Below are 20,278 nucleotides of genomic sequence, written 5' to 3'. Positions count from 1 at the left end.
TTTTCGATAAGCTTTCTTTCGGTAGCATCTAAATCCGTCCGCACTTTTTTCCTGGATCTCTCAATATGTTCTCGACATGTGCCAAGAGTGGAAACAGATGTTTTTTGACCTAGCCAAAAGAAGAAAGTGTGACTATATTATTATCGCTGTCAAAACATTTCAAATTCTGAAACAAGACTATGAAGCCCCTGGGGTTATGGAGAAATAGCAATTGCGAGAATTTCGGCTAAGCTAATTTTTGTGGAGGGATTAAAATTTAGACCCAGACAAACTGGCGGCAGTTCTAAAGATGAAGGCTGAAAAAAATATATTATTGAACATGTATATGTAAAATTAACTGAAAGAATAATATCCTAATATCATTAAATATATCAAAACCAATTTCAATAAAATATTTGAAAATTTGTAAAATTTGTTGTTCAATGGTTAGAACAGAAGTAATTTTATCCAACATACAAGACTTGTTTTATGGAACAAGTGGTGTATGGCATTGTGCCTTAAGGCTAATTGCTGAAACTTCCCGTATCAAAAATTATTTTTTTTAATAAAGAATTTTTTTTTGAACTTTGGAAAAATTTGATTTTCGAGAAATTTTAAATGTTTGAAAAAAAGAGTTTTTTGAAAAAAATGTTTTCCTCAATTTGAAATATTTTGGGAATTTTGAACTGCTTTCCAAAGCAATCGCACTACTTTAGCAGCATAGAGACGAAGTATCGAAGCGCGTAAACGCCGCGTCGCTATCTAACGGACGAACGGTGTTACGGAACCTATAGAAATGAAAAACAAAATTTAAACATATGATCAAAAACTCCATAAAATATTGATAATTTGATGTGCATATCTAATGATCACTTTCGGCCGCTAAATGGCTTTTATTACTTTTTTTATTAGATCTCCGAAATCGCTAGACCTGCCTTCCTCAAAATTTAATCAGTTTTTCACCTTAATATCAATATAAGTAAAATGTTTTCGAATTATTAAAATCGGACGCTCCGTTCTCTAAAAACTGAGTTACCGTATTGGCACTTTTTGCCCCGTGTCTTTGGAACGGGTAGACCTGCTTTTGCCAAAAACTAATCAGCACGTCTCCTTAATAATAGGAATTGAAATTTTTTTTGAATTATTCAAATCGGTTGATCTGTGTTCCCGAAATCGTTGACAAAAATTTGTATCCACACACACACACACATACACACACATCCATTTTTCTAAGGTATGCAAAATATTCAGAAACTTTTGAAACGTAAAGATATATACTTACATTTTTGATTTTTTTGCGATTACTATAACTTACTCTACATAGCATTAATAAATAACAAGTTATATAAAAATATTATATTGGTTGTTGTTCTAAAGAAATCTGCCAGTTCATTTTTAAAATTGCAAGAATATCATTTGTTAATGTTCACTGGTACTTAATCTAAAACTGGCATTAAATTTATAATGATTTAACATGACACGAACCTCACAGAATATAAAATTATCAATTATGGCTAAACAAACACTCAATTTGTAAAACTATTTGATATTTAATAGAAAATAACTAAATAAGAGCATGAAAGCTTTTTGCCAGTGCTTAGAACGGATTAATTATTAGCTAGATTATTTATGAATATGTAGTGTGATTTTATAAATTATTCACTAAATACCAACATGCAAAATAGTTAAAACTATAATTTGCACGCGATCAGTATCCAACTATATAAATATGATCAGAAAAATAAAACTAATCATTCGTAATTTAGAATAAGCACTAAAAGCAATAATGTTTAAATCCAGTAATCTCATCATATTTCTAATTACCATTACCACAATTTTTGGTCAACATTTACTTAAAACTAAAAGATGTTGGTATATTTATGGAGATGACAGTGAATTGCATGATTTAATATATAAAAAAAAATTGCTCAGTAGTGATTCAGTATTTTCTTCAGAAAACATTCTATCAACAGAAGAAACTTCATCTAACTGTGATGGTTTTATAATATTACAGGCAGATATCAATCATCCAGAAATAATAAGAAAATTGCGTGCAATAAATAATACGGCAATTGTTGATACTAAAGTGCTAGTAATAACAGAAATACTGATGAATCTTTGGATGAAATACAAACTTTAATTAAACAAATGTATCTAAATATTTTGATTGTGAAAGTAAATATCTATATTGAACAGTACAAATCATTTAAAATCAATGACACTAACATACAAATTCAAGAAGTGCTTGCACCTTCAATGACTATAAAGAAAGTTTAGACGCAAATAGTTCACCTGAGGACATTGGCGCAAGTGGCAATTTTTTGGATAAAACTTTTGAAAAACAGAAATGGATTCCTTCACGAAATAAATTGACAGTTAGAATATTGATGGGCCGTTATGAGCCATTTAGTTGGGTAAATGAGAAAGGAGAGCCAAATGGTTTTGAATACCGAATGCTGAAGGAATTTCTAGTGGGTGGAAGACCAGTATTATGACTGCGAAAGAAGCTGGAATAAAGGTGATAAATACTTTATTAAAATTATTTCATATTTAAGTGCTGATATTTTCCCTATTTATCATAAAACAATATTAGATTAACATGGCGGATGCTGCAAATGGCAGTGTTTGGTACCATAAAGGTCAAGAAGATTTTTTTGTTAGCTGTTGGTGCTGATATTGCATTATGCAGTTCTTGTACATATTTATTGGGAAACTTAAAGATAGTTCGCACATTTTTTGTTTATGATATGTTAGGTAGTACTTTTATGGTGCCTAAACCGCGTCCAGTCGACTCGTCTAAATTTTTATATTTATCAGTGGACAAAAATGTGTGGATTGGTTTTATAGATCATTAATAATAATCTGCGTTACACTTTATATATTTGCTAAACAGTAAGTTATTGATTATTTTTACTAATAAATCATAAAATGAACTATATCAACAGATTCTTTTGGAATTTGCAGGCAACATATAGTTTTTTTCTACATCACACCTATACAAGTATTTCATATTGTATGATGAGTATAGCAGATATTTCGTCAGGGCATGGTGCACATATGCCCGGATCCAGGACTATTAAAATGTTATTGTTAAATTGGTTATTATGCAACATGCTGAGTAAAGTATCAACTTCAATTATTTGATATTAAAATTATTATTTATACTATAGAAAAAAAATTTTTGTTGCAGTCACCGTGGCTTATACTACTCCTACTACTCATCTTACTTGACCGAAAAAAAGTATGAACCACAAATAAAAACAGTGGAACAGTTAGCAATACTGGTAAGTTTTCTTTAGTAATCTATTATAATAAATAAGTCGGGTTTTCCTTTCTGACGATATAACTCGTCTTTGCATTCGTTGGAAAAGTCTCGGGCTCCGTGAGGTTTATAGCAAAGAAAATTTTGTCTTTTTTTCACATACAGCGTCATCTTTGATACTTAGCATGTACTGCAAACTAATATTTTTTGTCTGACTGCTACTCATTTGTTTGACAGCTACTCATTGTTGTTCTGCTCAGTTAATTTCATGTGACAAACCAGCATTGTTTTCACTGTGAAATTGTGCAAAAAAAAAAAAAAAAAGTTATTCGTTTCCTAACATTTCAATTGGAAACCATCATTTACGTGTATTGTGCAAATTTTTATTCAATTTCAACAGCAGGCAATTTTTTTCTTCATCTTTTAATCACTAAACGAAATGTTACATGAAATGAAACCATCTGGTGGTGAAACGGAGTTCGCCCGGTTTGTTAGTTAATAATAAAAAATATTATAATCACAAATTGGCTTCAATGAATTATACTAGTCAATGTTTAACTTCTCGTAGGGTAAGTGATAATAATGGGCCAAAAATCGAAAATGAAAATTTGTGCATATCTTTACGCTCCAGAGGTTTCTGAACATTTTGGCATATCTAAAAAAAATTGATGTGTGTGTGTATATGGATTAAATTTTTTCGTCGACGTTTTCGGAGTACAGCTCAACCAATTTGATTGATTGAAAGAGCAATCGATTCCTACTAATTATTGCTGATTAGTTTTTGGGCAAAGAAACGGTTTTTGGGAACTGAGCATCTGTTTGGAATGATTCAAAAAACATTTAATTCGTAATGATGGGGCGATATGGTGATTAGTTTTTGCCAAAGACAGGACCAGCCGTTTTGAGTTTCGGAGCTGAATGTGTAAAAAATGATGTTTTATAAATGTTTTTGAGAGAGCAAAGCATCCGATTTGAATGATTCATAAACTTTATGCTTGTGTTGACGAAACGACTGTTTTTGGAGAAAGTAAAAAAAAAACTATTTCAAAATTTAAGAAAAAAAAGTCTAATTCACAAAGAATAATTTCTTGAATGTCGGTTTTAATTCGAATTTTAATTTAAATCAAGCCAAAATACTTGAAATAAATAATTTTAACTTTGCAATTCTGTTTATATGATAAGACAAGATTCTTTATTCAAACTACCCTTCGGGGTATCATTAAGTTTTATTTATTCACTTTTCATGTAAACTTATATGAACATCATTGTCCAATTTATAAGCTTTAATATTTTGTCTATAAAATACAAATAATGAAAGTACAGTATTTATAATATATTTGAAAACATTTAAAATTCTTCGAATATTGTATTACAGTACAGTAAGTTCCAGCAAATTGCCTTAAGGAACGATACCATACACCACTAGTTCTATTTATATTTTACTCTTTGCAGAAGGAATTAAATTGAGCGAAATTGCAAGACCTGATGTCAATCTTTTGATAAAGGCGATTTGTCGAATTCTGAAAACTACTTTGTGAGAGAATTAGCACACAGTTCAGATCCATTTCCACCAGGAGGCTGGAATGAACTTGAAAAAATACTTAAAAAGGAAAACGAGTGTTTTTCCTAAGATTTCTAAAAAACAAATATTTATTGGACGCAGTTCTAATCAATGAACGAGATTATAGGAATTTTATGGAACCCATGGACGTAGGTATCTATATAAACAAATTAGAAATGAATTTAATGATGATAAATAATTATATATTATAGGAAATTGTAACCCCATGCCAAATGATCCTAGCATTGTCACCAAGATCACCTTATTATAGACTACTAAGACGTAGACTAGCCAATGCTGTAGAACAAGGTCTTGTAAGTCATTGGATTGATCATTTTATGATCGAGAGAAAAAAATTTACATATGATAAAATCATAAGAAAACAACCACCAAAAGCCTTATGCATAGCAGATGTCAGGGGTCCTCTATTATTTTTAGTCTTTGGACAGACATTGTCAGTCGTGTGTTTTGTGGTTGAACTGATATATGGATATAAATATAAGTCTAATTAATAGATGCCACAAATAAATGGATATCGTAGAGCAAAATTTCTAGTACAAAACAAGGACTATAGTTTCACTAAATTATTTGAAACGTTTACCTACATAAAGTAAGTATTAGTAGGTTGCACATCTTATCTCAATGAAAGTTATTGAACAAACATATATAAATAATATAGAGTGTGCAAGAAAATGATGTCTATCAATTATGTTTAATTTACTATTTCTTCTTGAACAGTGTTAATCATTTTATTGATAAATACATATTCAAAACTTGGTTGCACTTGTCCATTTATTATCTACAATATGCCCAAAAACTCAAGAACAGGTGATCAACATTTATTAAAATTAACACATTTTAATAATAAAAATATTTTAAATATATTTAGAAAAAACATAGCTCAAGCACTATCATAAAACACTTCACGTTTATCATCGCTTTTTCATCAAAAAAATTTCATCCCTCTAATATTCAGACGCACCGCCCATACAACTCACACCCTTGAGGTAACGAATAAAACAAAGTTTGTGAGAAAAAATCGTAAGTGTTAAGAAAATATTGGAGCATTTAGTAAAGTCATATAAATATAAATATAAACATATTCATAAATGTGTGTGATGTGTTGTTTAATTTTATGAATGAGCCGCGGTGGTCAAATAAAAATTCTGAAGAAGATTCGATGTAACAATAGTGATTGTTCGAACGCATGGAACTTTTTACAAATTTTCTCAGCTTGGTGTTGAGAAAAAGATGGATATATTAATTTCGACATAAAGTATTCAAATATTGTATTCACATATGTATTTAAACTCATATAATCATCTATAGAGGGTTTTTAGGAAAGCGCAATTATGGGAGTTTTAGCTCAAAAGATTTGATTAAATTTTGAAGAAGAATATATAATTATAAAATAAATTTACATACTATTTAAACTTTATATTGTATAGATATATCTTTAAATATTTTATTAGGGTGTCCCTTAATATGGACATTTTCGAATTTTCTTGCTTCAAGGGGCTCAAATGGTTCCAAATTGATAAAAAACAATTCTCTGAAAGTTTTAGCTCTTAATATTAACTTTTAAATAGCACGCAATTCAATCAAACTTTGTATGGAAATAACATGGAAAAAATTTTGAAAATTAAAAGAATTTTTTTTATGTGTAGCTTAGCGACAAATGAATTAAAAGTGAAAATTCGTGTCATTTTTTATTGAAAATTCGACGCTCTGAAAAATTTTTGAAAATTTTTTCATGCTATTTCTATACAAAACTTTATCTAATCGCTCTATCTAAAAGACAATATTAAGAACTAAAACTTTCAGAGATAATTTCAAATAATAAATGGTCAATTAAACAGGTTCATGGTAATTTGTTCATTTAAAATATAAACTTGCAATTATTTAAAACGAGTAAAGCACGTAAATTATAGATTAAAAAACGTATAATTATTCGAGACTTTTATCTAAAAAAATCGTAATTAGCAACACATTAAGAATATTGGCTATTATCTACACATGCCACAAGTTAATTAACACACTAATATGCAGAAAAATACAGAATAATTAGCTATTTCAACTGCTCGTTTATATCGTTAATTATATGGTGGTTTACTTAGTAAATAGTACTAATATACATGTTTATAAAGCCAAATTGATGGGATTTTCTGTTTTAATCTTAATATTTTTTAATGGCATACAATTTTGTGGTTATATATAGAGGAGCTATGGGGCTTATTGTGACAGGGGTAAGAAGTAACAGGCATTTTTCAATGAGATCTTGAACGATACTAAAATACTTTTTTGTCTCGATTGAACAATTAGTGATTCCCAAAGTGGTCCATATGACAACTTTCAAGGAGTCCAAGGAGTTTAATACTAGACGTTAGTACAAATACAAATTTATAAAAAAATCGATAACGGCTAAATTGGAGGTCCATGGCCTCCAATGCCAAGCCTTAGTCTAAGCCCTCTTAAGGGGTCCGCGACACAAGCAAGTTTGGGAACCCTTGATGTAACCGTTCTACATTATCGTAGCTGTCCTGCATGGAAACGTAGTAAACAAAAGTGTGCAGATGAGTCAAGTAATAAAAAATTATACTATCATAAAATTTCAAAACCTGTGACATTTACATTCACATTGTTATTACTGAAAAATTTAAAATTTTAAATAGAACAAGGCCATTTTAATTAAATATAAAAACAATTAAAGAAATTCAAATGTACTTAATATTTCGACATCAACATCGTCATTATCTTTCGGAAAAGTCCTTTTCTATTCTATATAATTGTACTTATATTTAGACAGTTATTATAGAAAATAGACTTAAATTCAAACATGTTAGTCATTTCAATTTTTTTTCCAAAATCGAAAATATATTCATACCACTGACCAGTCGAATAAGCGGCTCTCTTAGACCTTTACCAAAGTCTTCATTAGCTCGTTTTGTCCACAATAGCCGGCCCGACTTCAAACACGACTACGATAGTCGGAATATCCGTAATGAAAAAAGCATCCTTATCCAACTCGAGTCCATTTCGTAACAACTTGTTAGTGGTTTATTGGGGCTCGAATTGTGATATAAAATGATTATATTAGGATGCAAAACCTAATCAGACTGTGTATCAAGTGATATTGACTGCGGGACGATAGTCTTAAGAACTCCGACTTATGCGAATGCAATAACAGACACTTTGGGTTTGTAAGTGGCTTGCGAAAGCAGAGCCGAAATTGGTAAAAAAAATTAGACTATGGAACAAAGAATTGTGATTTTAAAGATTTATAAAAATACACGTGACAAACTGAGCTGACGCAATGTATTTTTATAATTTGTAATTAACCATTTTATTTTATTTAAAGATGTTTTTGTGATACTAGGATATTCACAGCATTTAAATATGAGTATCAGTATGTTTTCTCCCTCTAAGTACTATCATTTTTGAAATTAAATACTAAGTGCTATTATTTATAAATTTATCATAAAAGTTTGGCATTTTGATACAAAAATTGGCTAAGAATTAGATAATCATTATTGATAATAATAAACATCAAAATAAAAATATTCAAATAACTTGAAAACCCTTGACACAATATCTAAGTAAGCGTCCATTAATCACGTTAGGTTTCTACGGGGAGGGGAGGATTTGACAAAAAATCACTAAATATTACGTGGGGAAGGGAGGGGAATAGTTAGATATCACAAAATTTCTTTTTTGAATCCCAACATTTTCAAAAAAAATTAAAAATTTTACAATTTTTTCTCGTAATTAAAAATAGACGTGATTTTTGATGGGTGAGAAGGGGTAATTTTGAAAATCACCACGTATCATCAAAGAGAAGGAGGTGTTCAAAAATTCTTAAAAAACCTAAAAAAAAATATTGTTGCTTATGAAAGAAAGTTTAGGTTTTGTTATAAAACGTTAAAAATACTTCATATAAGAAACATAACATGCTGAGGAGCTTTTTACCCAGAAGGACCCGACCCTAAATTTTATATACAATCATATTCCATCTTGAAAATTCACTTAAATTATTTGGTTTCTGATTAAAAAAATTGTTATAAACATCGATAATTTATTATTAGAAATTTTGAAAATATTTATATCTTATTTTTACTATATTTTACTTATGTTAGCTCAAAAATTACTTTTATGTAAAAAAAATTTATTATTTATTTCTTTTCATGTAAACAGCTTTGAATTGAGATGTCAAATGTTTTTTGAGAAGATATGTTTGTTCTTATAGGAGATTTATTGTTAAAATTATTAACAAGCATTTAAATAACACACAAATTAAAAAACTTATTATTACCATAAGATTTTTTTCCTAGTTTGACTCTGTATATTACGATACTCCACTTAGCTGACGGCATATTTATATTATAACACATGTTATTTCACGCTATGGTATTAAATTTTATAATTTTATTAAGCCTTGTTATTATTGTAACGAAAGTGTACACAATTCTTGTTAGTTCCAATTTGAAACACATGATTTGCGCATAAAATTTCGATAACGTTTGGTATTTATTACACATTCTCATTTAAAGTTATTGAAATCAGCCGAAAAAAATCTGCATCAATCAATTTTTTTTTGAAAGAGAGCTTTCCAAATATGAGAACATAAAAGCTCCAATCTTCTTGAAATTTTATCTCGGCCTCTTTGGAAAATTGGGAAAAGGTGATTTATATTCTGTAATATTTATCATGTAATAAAATAACATCAAATATAGATAGGTCAACCATTGGGTTGCAATCCAAAAATATGAATCCAAATAAAAAAATTGAGCACAACAGATCATAAGATTGTTATATTCAGATTGATATTAAAACATGAGAATAAAAAATCTCTTTAGCTAGATATTATGTACTTATAAAAAAATTATACATAGTTCCACTAAAAACTATATATATATATATATATATATATATATATATATATATTATAAATTTTATTTCTTCTCTATGATATATCTATTAAAAATACTACCTCAAATCGTATCATAATTTATGAATTCATAATTTACATCCCAAATTAGTCCTGATTACTTGTGATATTTATTGGTAATTATATTTCCATAAACTCATAATCAACCCACATAAAAAGAGTTATATAAAATCCCAAAAAGCAAACGCCGCTTTTAATGTTTTATCTCGTATTTATGTTAAATTTATATCTAGTAGTAAAAAATAATTATGTTGGTTTTGTAAATTAGTTATCAAACCTGTATTACAGAACACAAAATCATGTACCGATTTCGTCGGCATAAGAACAAAGATTTAGTTAATTACCTGACTCCAAACATTAAATAAAAAACTGAAAGGGTTGATACGGAAAAAAAATTTCTGATCTAGTCACCCCTAAGATATATAATTCATTCATTAGAAAAGGATACTTATACATATGCATGTGCATTTGCACCTGGACCAGGACGACACTGGAGAAAATGGTATTTATATTAGTAAAGGATTTTTAGTGTTAAGTAAGCTTCGAAAAAATATATCCTTACAGAACAATATATTCTCAGCTTTGTCCAAAATCTATAATTTAAAGTTCGAAGTTGTGCCAAATTGCAAAAAACTATTACGACAATTTGCCTTAAAAAAATGATTTAAATTTTTAAAATTGGTTCAGCCGTTTATGAGAATACGTCCACGAAAGATGAAATTTTAGCTAATATCAAGGAACTAAAAATTGTGAATTAAAAAACTAAGGTAAGGTAAGGTTAAAAGTTATTTCGGTATGTTAAAAGTTGTTTTGCAGCAAATACGAGTTAATTTTTAATATTGATAATATTTATCTAAGCAATTCGAAAAGACATGCAAAAAATCAAAGATTCTAATACAACTAAAGTTTCTAGAGGATGCAATTGCAGAAATTATTAAATTTATATTCTGCAATGATAAATCAAACTATAACATTAAAATACCTCAAAATGCTTCCAATAAATAAAAGGTTTAGCATTAGTATTTTTTTATACATCCCATATATCGATGATAAAATTTAGAAGACATTAATTTCATATTACTACAAAAGAAATTTTGATGTATTTAAAATCTCATAATTCATTTCCCAAAAGCCGCAAAAGGGGCCACCGTATCGAATCGATTCAGAATCATTAAGGTTATATAATGGAGAGCTCAATCACCTTTGTTCATTTTTTTTAAATTAATACTAAAAAACAGTATATTTTTACAACTTTTTCAGAGAATTTTGTGTTTATATTAATTGCTTGTTGGTAATATATTTATATTTTATTGGCAGATATGAAATAAATCTTTTTTGGATATTTGAGCAGTCGAAGAGATTTTTTTTCAAATTGAAGGGAAAGGTTTCAAATCTGATTGTTTCGTTTTAATAATCATATAATTGTGCAAGTTTTGTAATATGTCAATACTCAGTAAGCAACATAAACCATTTCATATCATCATGAGGAACCAAGGAAACTGATTTATTAAGATATGTCATAAATAGAACTCTACATCCTGCAAGTAACTTCTCTAAAATTACTTTGGTATTTTTTTTAAATTTTGCATCATTGGTAGTATTAAATTAAGGCTATAGCTCATATCAAACCGACTGAAAAACACAACAATGAATTTAGGTGGTTTATTTTTTTATACAATGTAGTGCAAAAATTATTCTTCTAATAATAATTCAAATTAAGAAAAAAATAAAGGCAGTGAATATCAAAGATCGATGAGAGTAATAATTTCAAATTTTAGCAGGTATAACTAAATTCAATTTAGCAGATATTTAATAATTTAATTTATTAAAATCAATAATATAAATTTCGTACTGCACCTTATAATAACTTATAATTTGTGTAATCAGATGATATTGTAGTGAACAAAGGCGAAATTTAATTGTTTCTAGCATTTTATGTTTAATTTTTAGCTCGAAATTTTTTAATAATAAAGTTATCAAGTATGTTACTATTTTACAATCCTGATGTTAAAATCCCAAATTTTGATACAACTTGCCAACACACTTTAGTTACTAAAGTTTAGTGTACTAAAGTTTAGTACATTCTTATTAAATGAGGGCCTCTCAAAATCGACCAATTTTAAAAATTGTAAATTCATAGTTCAACAAGAAGTCATAATTCTGAATAATTCGTGGCAATTGTGCCTTCATTTTTGACAATGGTCCTTGAAATGTTATTCATGATTACGGTTCCAAAGTTTATATATACAATATTAATAAAATTAACCACAATAACCGAAATATGGTCACAATTTCACCAAAGCTCTAGGTTGTACTTAAAAGCTCATAATTTTCAAGCAACGTGAGATATTTTTTTTTTTCTAAATTTTTTCAGGACGTTGAGGTCGGGGACACCTTGTGTAAAGGACATGAACAGCAGCTACTGATATCCATTATTTAAAAATTGACCACAATAACTAAAAAATGGTCATAATTTTATCAAAGCTCTAGATTGTACTTAAAAGCTCATAATTTTCTAGAAACGAGATTTTTTTCTAATTTTTTTCAGGACGTTAAGGTCTGGGACATCTTATATAAAGCATATGAACAGCAGCTACTAATATCCATTATTTAAAAATTGACCACAATAACTAAAAAATGGTCATAAATTCATCAAAACTCTAGGCTGTACTTAAAAGCTCATAATTTTCAACCACGTGAGATAATTATTTTTTCTAATTTTTTTTTTAAGAAAGTTGATATCAATACTACCACTACGTTTCGGCTTGACGTTGAGATCTGGGACACCTTGTATAAAGCACATGAACAGGATCTACTGATATAAATTATTTAGAAAGGATTCTTGCCTATATCTACTTATATCGCTTCTCAATAGAATTTTCATTCTATTCTACCAAATATAATCAAGAACTCATTAAACATAATCAAGAATTTTTCTGATGTTTCAATAAATGAATGATGTGATTAGAATTGATACAAAACACTCTAAAAATCAGAAAATTCTTAAATCTTCTCACAATTTTGGAATCGAAGGTAGATTCCAAAACCCCTAGATTCACACAAATTTAAAAGGGGATGATCCATTTCCAATAATGCGGTCAGTTTCTAACAAATCCAGAAATAAACATCAAACGAAACGAGATCAATACTAACACAGTTGCAAATGAAACTAAAGAATTGTTATAACGAGATACTAAGCCCTGAAGATTTATGAATAAGGGCAATGCAATTTGTAGCTAATAAAGATGTTTAAACGATTCGCTGACTCTTTGATATATTGGCGGCGTGCGTCGGCGGATTCGGGCGGATCGCGGTATATTTCTTGAATTTGCTTTTCGGCGTTTTACCATCAAATGCGTGGGACTAACATTAATATCCTTCTACAGGCAAATAATTTTAATTTATTATCTTACGGGCAAATCTGTGAGATCTCCATTATGTAAAAATGATACTTGTTTGCTCTAAAAACATCAGAATTGTCCCTGGAAAAGGGCAAATAATATTCAATCTCTACAAAATTTAAATAATACCTAAAAATAAAATTATTAAATGCATATCTATTAATTATCCCTGAGAAGAAAAATATTTCTATTATTACACAGTTTCTGCTTAAGGAATATTTGATTGTCGTTTTAGTGTGGAACAGTTTTTCAATCTTAGTTCCTGCAAATGTTTCCTATTACGGTAAATGAATTTAATTTATTACCTTGCAAGCAAATCTGTATGATATATACATCAGGAAAAAATAATGATTGCAGCACTCAAGCACCTGATATGTCTAAAAAATCCTACAAAATTTAATTGATATTTAAAAATAAAAAATTAAAAGCATATCTATCAATTATCACAAAATGAGACAATATTTATCTAACCCTCTCTGGACCGCGTAACTTTCAGGTCACTTTTAGGTCACCAAATATTTAACTAGCGATAATTTACCGAATAATTATAACTTTTTTCCTGAGATGACTCACTCATAAATGTGAATTCTATAATGTTGTCAAGGCAAAAAATATCATTATTTATGATTTTTGCTAAGCTTTTCAGCCTGAAATGACATTTTCATACACAAGCACAGACATCATAGGCTGTGACTTGAACCTCACATAACTCTTTCAATCCCAAAAATTTGTTTAAACGTTTTGTTTTTCATTTGCATATATAGATTTACAATTATTGATTTTGGTGCCTGCCATTTTTTTTATGTAAAATAAAAATTTGGCTTATAGAGGGTTATACACATAGTGTCTCTGTTCAACTGTTTTTGAATTTTAGTTCCTGTTGATATACATAGCACAAATTTCTATTAATTATGCAGTATAATATTTGCTAAGAGTGAATTAGCAAACCAAAATTTTTATAAAATTAAATTAAATTAAAATACAAAATGCACAATTAAATGTATGTCAACTTAAATTTTCAAAAGCTTTGCGATATATTTTTATAGAGCTTATATATTTTATAGAGAAAGTAATCAGTAAAAATATTAAATTATTTGCTCTAAGAATATTACCAATATATTTACATTCTAACAAGCTTGTCTATATCGCCTATAATAATGTTACATTTTAAATATAATTTTGAAAAGATAGTTAACGATGGTCATTTATATAAGTTAACCAATTATTTACTGCGTTTAGTAAGTATGTCGTATTGAAATTTTATTTTCTTTATGTATTCTAAATTATTAATAATTTTTGGTTCTGACTTAACATGTAATCGCAACGATAATATCAGACAAATTTTCACATGGGCCATGGTTACTTTATTAGATAACTTAGTGACAAATGTATCAAGAAAACTTAATGTATCAATTTTTTCCCCAAATTCCATAAAGAATACTATTTTTTATGTCACACATATATGACTGACATGGCCCTATATTAAACTTTTTTTCTCCATAAGCGTTTGGATTTGGTTTCAAATTATCAGATTTTGTTCCTGATAGGCCAAGCTTCCGGAACATACTGGAAATGAATCATTTGTGTCAGACATCTAGGACTGACAAGACCTTCTACATAATACGTATGGCTCACGTAAAACTGCTTAGCGTCAGAAACATAACTAACGTGGCACTTAACGTGTTAATAAATAATGCTAGAATACGAAGAGATTCTAGACAATATGAATGTGCGGATATATAAAAACAAAAGAAATACCTGGCATAGTAATAAATTTTTCTATACCGCGAAGAATGATTCTTTGTTATTTATTGGAAGCTAAATGCGCCCCAAGCAAATATTAGTTTAGCGAAAACACCTTTTGCAAGAAAACGAGGCCTAATTTATAGATTAGATATCAAACCGCAAATTATAAAAATATACACCCCCATATATAGAATAAGGATACAAATTAATAAATAAGGAACCACCAGAATTCTTGTTAGATCCAGCACATGATCGATTACAGAACGAGGTTTCTAAGTGGATTCTTTTTGAACATTTAGTCCACAAAATGAGAAAAGCAGATGTGTGGGTGGTTGGAATCCAAAACAAAAACAACATATAAGCAGTAATAAAAAATAATTGCATTTATACAAAAAATATTAATGTACTTTTTCTAAAGTACTTATAAACCGTTCGTGTTAATATAATGATTAAAGAATATTACAAACAACTGTGACCTTTACCATTTGCACTTTTCTCTTAAATTTTTACCAAGATACAATTTATATAACCCTCAGTACAAGAGGTTAATTACAATTCATAAATTCACGCAGAATAAAGGAAAAAAGCCTATTTTATCGGCTTGGAGTACAGATTTTATCATCTGACAACTTGTTTTAATGAAATTATAATTAAAGAAATAATTTAGTAACTGACATGAGTAATATATTATCTATTCAATTTATACAAAAATATATTGAGAGTATGTAAAATACAAGGTCGGAGTCGGTATTAAACTATAGATGGTATAAAGAGTATTTGTGAGAGAGCGAGTGCTATTATAAGTACTTAATAATGTAAATGGTACTTATAACAAAAAATACTAATAAAAATCCCAATAGCATTTCTACCTTATGTAGAAACAACTACATAAAGCTCATTTTTAAACTTTTTGTGATGTACTTTAAGTAATAGGATTTTTTGTCTTAGAGTATTAGATTTTGTTCATAAAATTTTGTCTTTTTGTCTCAAGAGTCTAAGATTATATACATATTTTAAATTGGTATGCTAATCTTTTATTTGACGATTTTAGGATGTAGATCGAAAACTTGATCAACATCCTTCTATAATATTATAAGTTATTAGTTATCAAAAAGATTTATTCTCGCAATTGTAGTTACATTATTGTGCGAAACGATTAATATATATATTATCTTGGAATTTAGATCATGTGATATGAATTATAGTACCATGTTTGCTATTTTCTGAATCACAATTATTTAAAATTTATGTTAACAAACAATGGTCTTCATATCTTGCACATACGTATTGTAGTAATCAAACTTATCCAAAAATAATCGTTACATTACAGAGGTTATAAGTAAGAAAATATATATGTAAATTTTCCTAATAATTAGTTATGAAATAAGCTCATAGAGTTGTTTCAATAAGTTAATGTCTTTGCTAAATTATTTAATAATACTGAATTTTAATAATAACCCTTAATTTTTCTTCACCTGTTTGTATATCATAATACTAGAGTAACATTGCAGCCCAAGTTTTAGACTGAGTAACAATAATTTTTTTTAACAAAATCATATACATAGACATGATTACAATTTTTAACTTAATTTATATTATTTTTTTAGTAACAAGACAATTTGAATAAAATGACAACTTTTGGGTTCAAAATTGCTAGCTCTTCCATTACCCCACGAATATGTCTGTAGATAGATTTTGTTCGATGTAATATATTTATTACAAGCACAGCAGGATATTAATACAACACTTATAAGTTTACACATGTTTTATGGCGTTATTTTAATAAACATAACACGTATTAAAATGTCAAATTCTGTGATATATGCTCATATATTATTCGCGAATCGAATCGTGCATGCGGGTCACTTATATTGTTAACAAAACCTATAAATAGTGATGTTTTTAAAATTCTCCACGGAAATCCTCTTGTTTTAACAAACAGTAAAACAAAACTCAGAAATAATTACATTGTTATATTATAAATAATTCCGGAAATAAAATGCTTGTTGATAAATCGTTCTATACTATAACTGGTATATTAATTACTATTAATATTCCTCATACCATGCAGTTTTTACGTTTCTAAATCAAGCCTAAATATGCTCCAAATTCCAGAATTTTGTCTGTAAATTATATCATAAAATTTCAATAAATAAATCTAGAAATTGATTTTGAAAATAAAGATACAAAAACTATAAAAGCAAAAAAGTTAAATTAACATTTTTCTGTAATTACTTATTTTCTTAAGTTATACTAATGAATATAATATCATTTATAAGATCAAATTCAGTAGCAGAAAGACTCTGCACATCATTTACAGGTTTTTACACCACAGTAGATGATATTGATAAAACATCAGGGTCGTGCAACTATTTACATTAGTAAATTTAATTTTTAAATATTTATTCAATAAGATATTTTAAATTTCTGAATTTGCCAACAAAGACACATTAGGCATACTCTGAAAATTGGAAATTCAGAAAATATATTAGATGGTTCACAATTTTATCAGCTGTTAAAAAGATAGAAGTCTTATAAGAACTGCATTAGATTCTTTTACTGAGAGTTGTAGAAGTTGTATATTTTATTTAAAAAATAATATTTGTAAGCGTTTCCATAGTAAAATTATTCTGGTGCGTCACAGGTATTAAATGATCCTTTCCGATTAATAAAACAATTGAAATAAAATACTTTTTATAAAAAAAATTATAAATATTATTGAAAAGTTAATAGAAATAATGTAAAAAAAATCCTGCTATTATAATTTTATAAAATAGAAGCAGTAGATATTATAATAATAAAGCTCTCATTATAAAGATGTATCTTATGTGAAATTACTTTTCCCATTGACAATATTTAGTAACAATTAAAAAAATCCTGTATAATAGTATAATAATTATGCTATAAATGGTATCATATTTTCAACGATCGATAAAGAAAATCAATAGAATATGAGAAAAATTTCAAAATTTGATAATAATTGCTATTCACGAGATATCTAAATAATAATAAAACTGTGTTTTTGTCAAAAAAAATTAATAAAATAGACAGAATTCACAAAGGTTTTTTTTAGCAAAGAATTAAATTTATTGTTTTAAATTTTTTGACTAGATAGAGTGATAAATAGTCAATTTCCCCAGTCAACTCCTAGGACTCTAGCACTATTATAAATTATTCCACTTTTTCGACGATATTTGCGATATGACGTACTTAATTAATTACAGCATTAAACATGTCCAAGTTTAAAATTTAAAAAAAATATTATGAATGCAAACATCATTATCTTTGATGTGCATATGTATTCTATAAATAAAGAACAGACCATATGATATTGTACAACGCAGTTTGTATCACAAGCTCCTTTTGCGAAGGTTGAAATATTTTAATTCGTGATATTTCACCAAGTGACTAAAATGAAAGCTGTAATATTTTTGGTGGCCATCTCGATTGTCCAATGGGCAAACTGTGATTACCATCCACCACCTTACGCATTTTCTCAGTACAGACCAGGATATTCTTCTGTGGGCCAATATTATAAGCCTGAGATTTTTGGACCAAATGCAATCAGTACCAACAATAGTCATCACTTTCAAGTAGGATACCCAAGTTATGGAAACGTTTTGCTGTACCGTCAAGTCCAATCCAAGAGTGGAAACTTTTTCAGGAAAGCTACTAGAGAGGTGTCATTTCCACCAGGTATGAGAAAATTTATAATTAATAAAAATCACATTTTGTTTGGTAAAACCTCGCCAAGGAAAAAAAAATGATCACTACAGATTCTTAAAAAAATCTAGTAAAATTAAAATATTTTTTTGTACCTTTGAATACATTAATGAATTATACTTGTAGCTTGTGCTGATTTTGTATATACGCAATTTCAAATTTAGTGTCGGTAACGTAATAATATTTTTTCATTCATTCTTAAAAGCAAAACAGGAGATAAATGATTTTAATACAATTTTACGAATTACATTTTAAAAACACTAAATTTGTTTGTAGTAGTTTAAGATAGTAATAACTTTAATCTAGACCAATTTTTTGCCCAAATGACCATTAAAACTTTTGAAATAGAAAAACCTTCATCGAGAGTTTATCATTAATATTACATTTAATTTAAATTATTATCCTTCATTTATATTGGAATCGTTTTTTTGGTTAGACTATAAGGTGACATTGCAATACAAAGTATTAGTATATCATGATAAATATATTTATAGAAAATAAAACATATTCTATAATATCCAACATTAGATGAAAAAAGTGTATTTAATGTTAATTTGAAGTTATGCTTTAGATATTTAATAATATTCAAAAAAATATCAAATATTAGTCGTTTATTGAAAGTATCAAAATAAATTAGGATAATACTTTAGTAAGATCTACCTCATTTTCTAATAATTTATATTTATCGGTAAAGTTTTTTTCAAGATATGTATTTTATACCTATTATTTTGGAAAATAATTAATTGAAATTAAATTATTATTACAGTGGGTTCAAGAAATAATCGCACAATCAGCTGTGTCCGTGCCTTGGACCAATATGTAAATGGCCAAGGAGGCTATGCCACTCTTGTCAATGGTGGAGTTGGTTGGAAAAATGTAACTTTACTCCTATCTTCTCAGACTGGCAAAGGATTTAACTTCTTAGTTGAAATTTGGGGATATTAGATTAGAAATATAATGAAAATGTGAATATAGAAAAAATTAAATTAAATATACAATAGTATTTTAAATTTGGCACACATCTATCTATGCATCCATAAATAAAGGTTATATACAGCATTCATTTATAATTGTTTATGAATTAATGATTTTATGAAGTTTAGTATATGTTCCAACACCAATGGCAGTGTTATAATCTGTGATATATATGAGGTAAATTATATTCCGAAAAATGATGAACCTAGAACTATTGCTATGCTTTTGATGAAAGTCCAATGAATAATATATAAACAATTCAGAAATCGACACCTACATCTTCTTTTATTCAAAGTAAATTAAACAAATTATTATTCGTCCATAAATAATTTTATTACCAACTTCAAATTATATTCAATAGTTGTGAAATAATTGGATCCATTATGTATCGAGAGCAGTGCAAAAGAAATTCCACAAGTTGTATCAAAATACAGCCAGCAGTGATAATTAAAAACATCTTTAAGTAAAGCTTGGATAGATTAATTAGAGGCAATTTGAAACGATATCAAGACTATCTGAAAGAAGATTTTAAGCCTGGATTATGAAGCTGATACATCTCTTTGAGTTGAGACCGCAAAATTAAAATAATTTTGTTTTATTTGTATAATTAGTTATTTTTTGCTAATAGCTGACTAGTACACAGATGAACTCGCGGATAGGTAAACAAGTGGACAGGTAAACAAGTG

At 28.0% G+C, this 20,278-nt stretch overlaps 1 protein-coding gene across 2 annotated transcripts in view; it reads left to right on the top strand.

Moving 5' to 3' along the window:
* Positions 1–19,682, top strand: part of LOC113372581 (probable salivary secreted peptide) — a 47,673-nt gene extending 27,991 nt beyond the window's left edge. The window contains exons 1-2 of one of the 2 annotated variants that reach the window (XM_026612929.1): positions 18,250–18,590; positions 19,384–19,682. In XM_026612929.1, coding sequence (XP_026468714.1) covers positions 18,308–18,590; positions 19,384–19,562 — 462 coding nt within the window. In that variant the 5' untranslated portion in view covers positions 18,250–18,307 and the 3' untranslated portion in view covers positions 19,563–19,682. Of the gene's footprint in view, positions 1–18,249; positions 18,591–19,383 lie in introns of those variants that run through there. The other variant, XM_026612930.1, reaches the window with a different exon arrangement.
* Positions 19,683–20,278: the final 596 nt, after the last annotated feature.

This window comes from Ctenocephalides felis, unplaced genomic scaffold, assembly GCF_003426905.1.
Source record: "Ctenocephalides felis isolate EL2017-DRISC unplaced genomic scaffold, ASM342690v1 CF-g0.4_SCAFFOLD_01604, whole genome shotgun sequence".
Lineage (NCBI taxonomy): Eukaryota > Metazoa > Arthropoda > Insecta > Siphonaptera > Pulicidae > Ctenocephalides > Ctenocephalides felis.
Note: the sequence above shows the minus strand (reverse complement) of the source record. Positions and strands in the feature narration are given on the sequence as shown.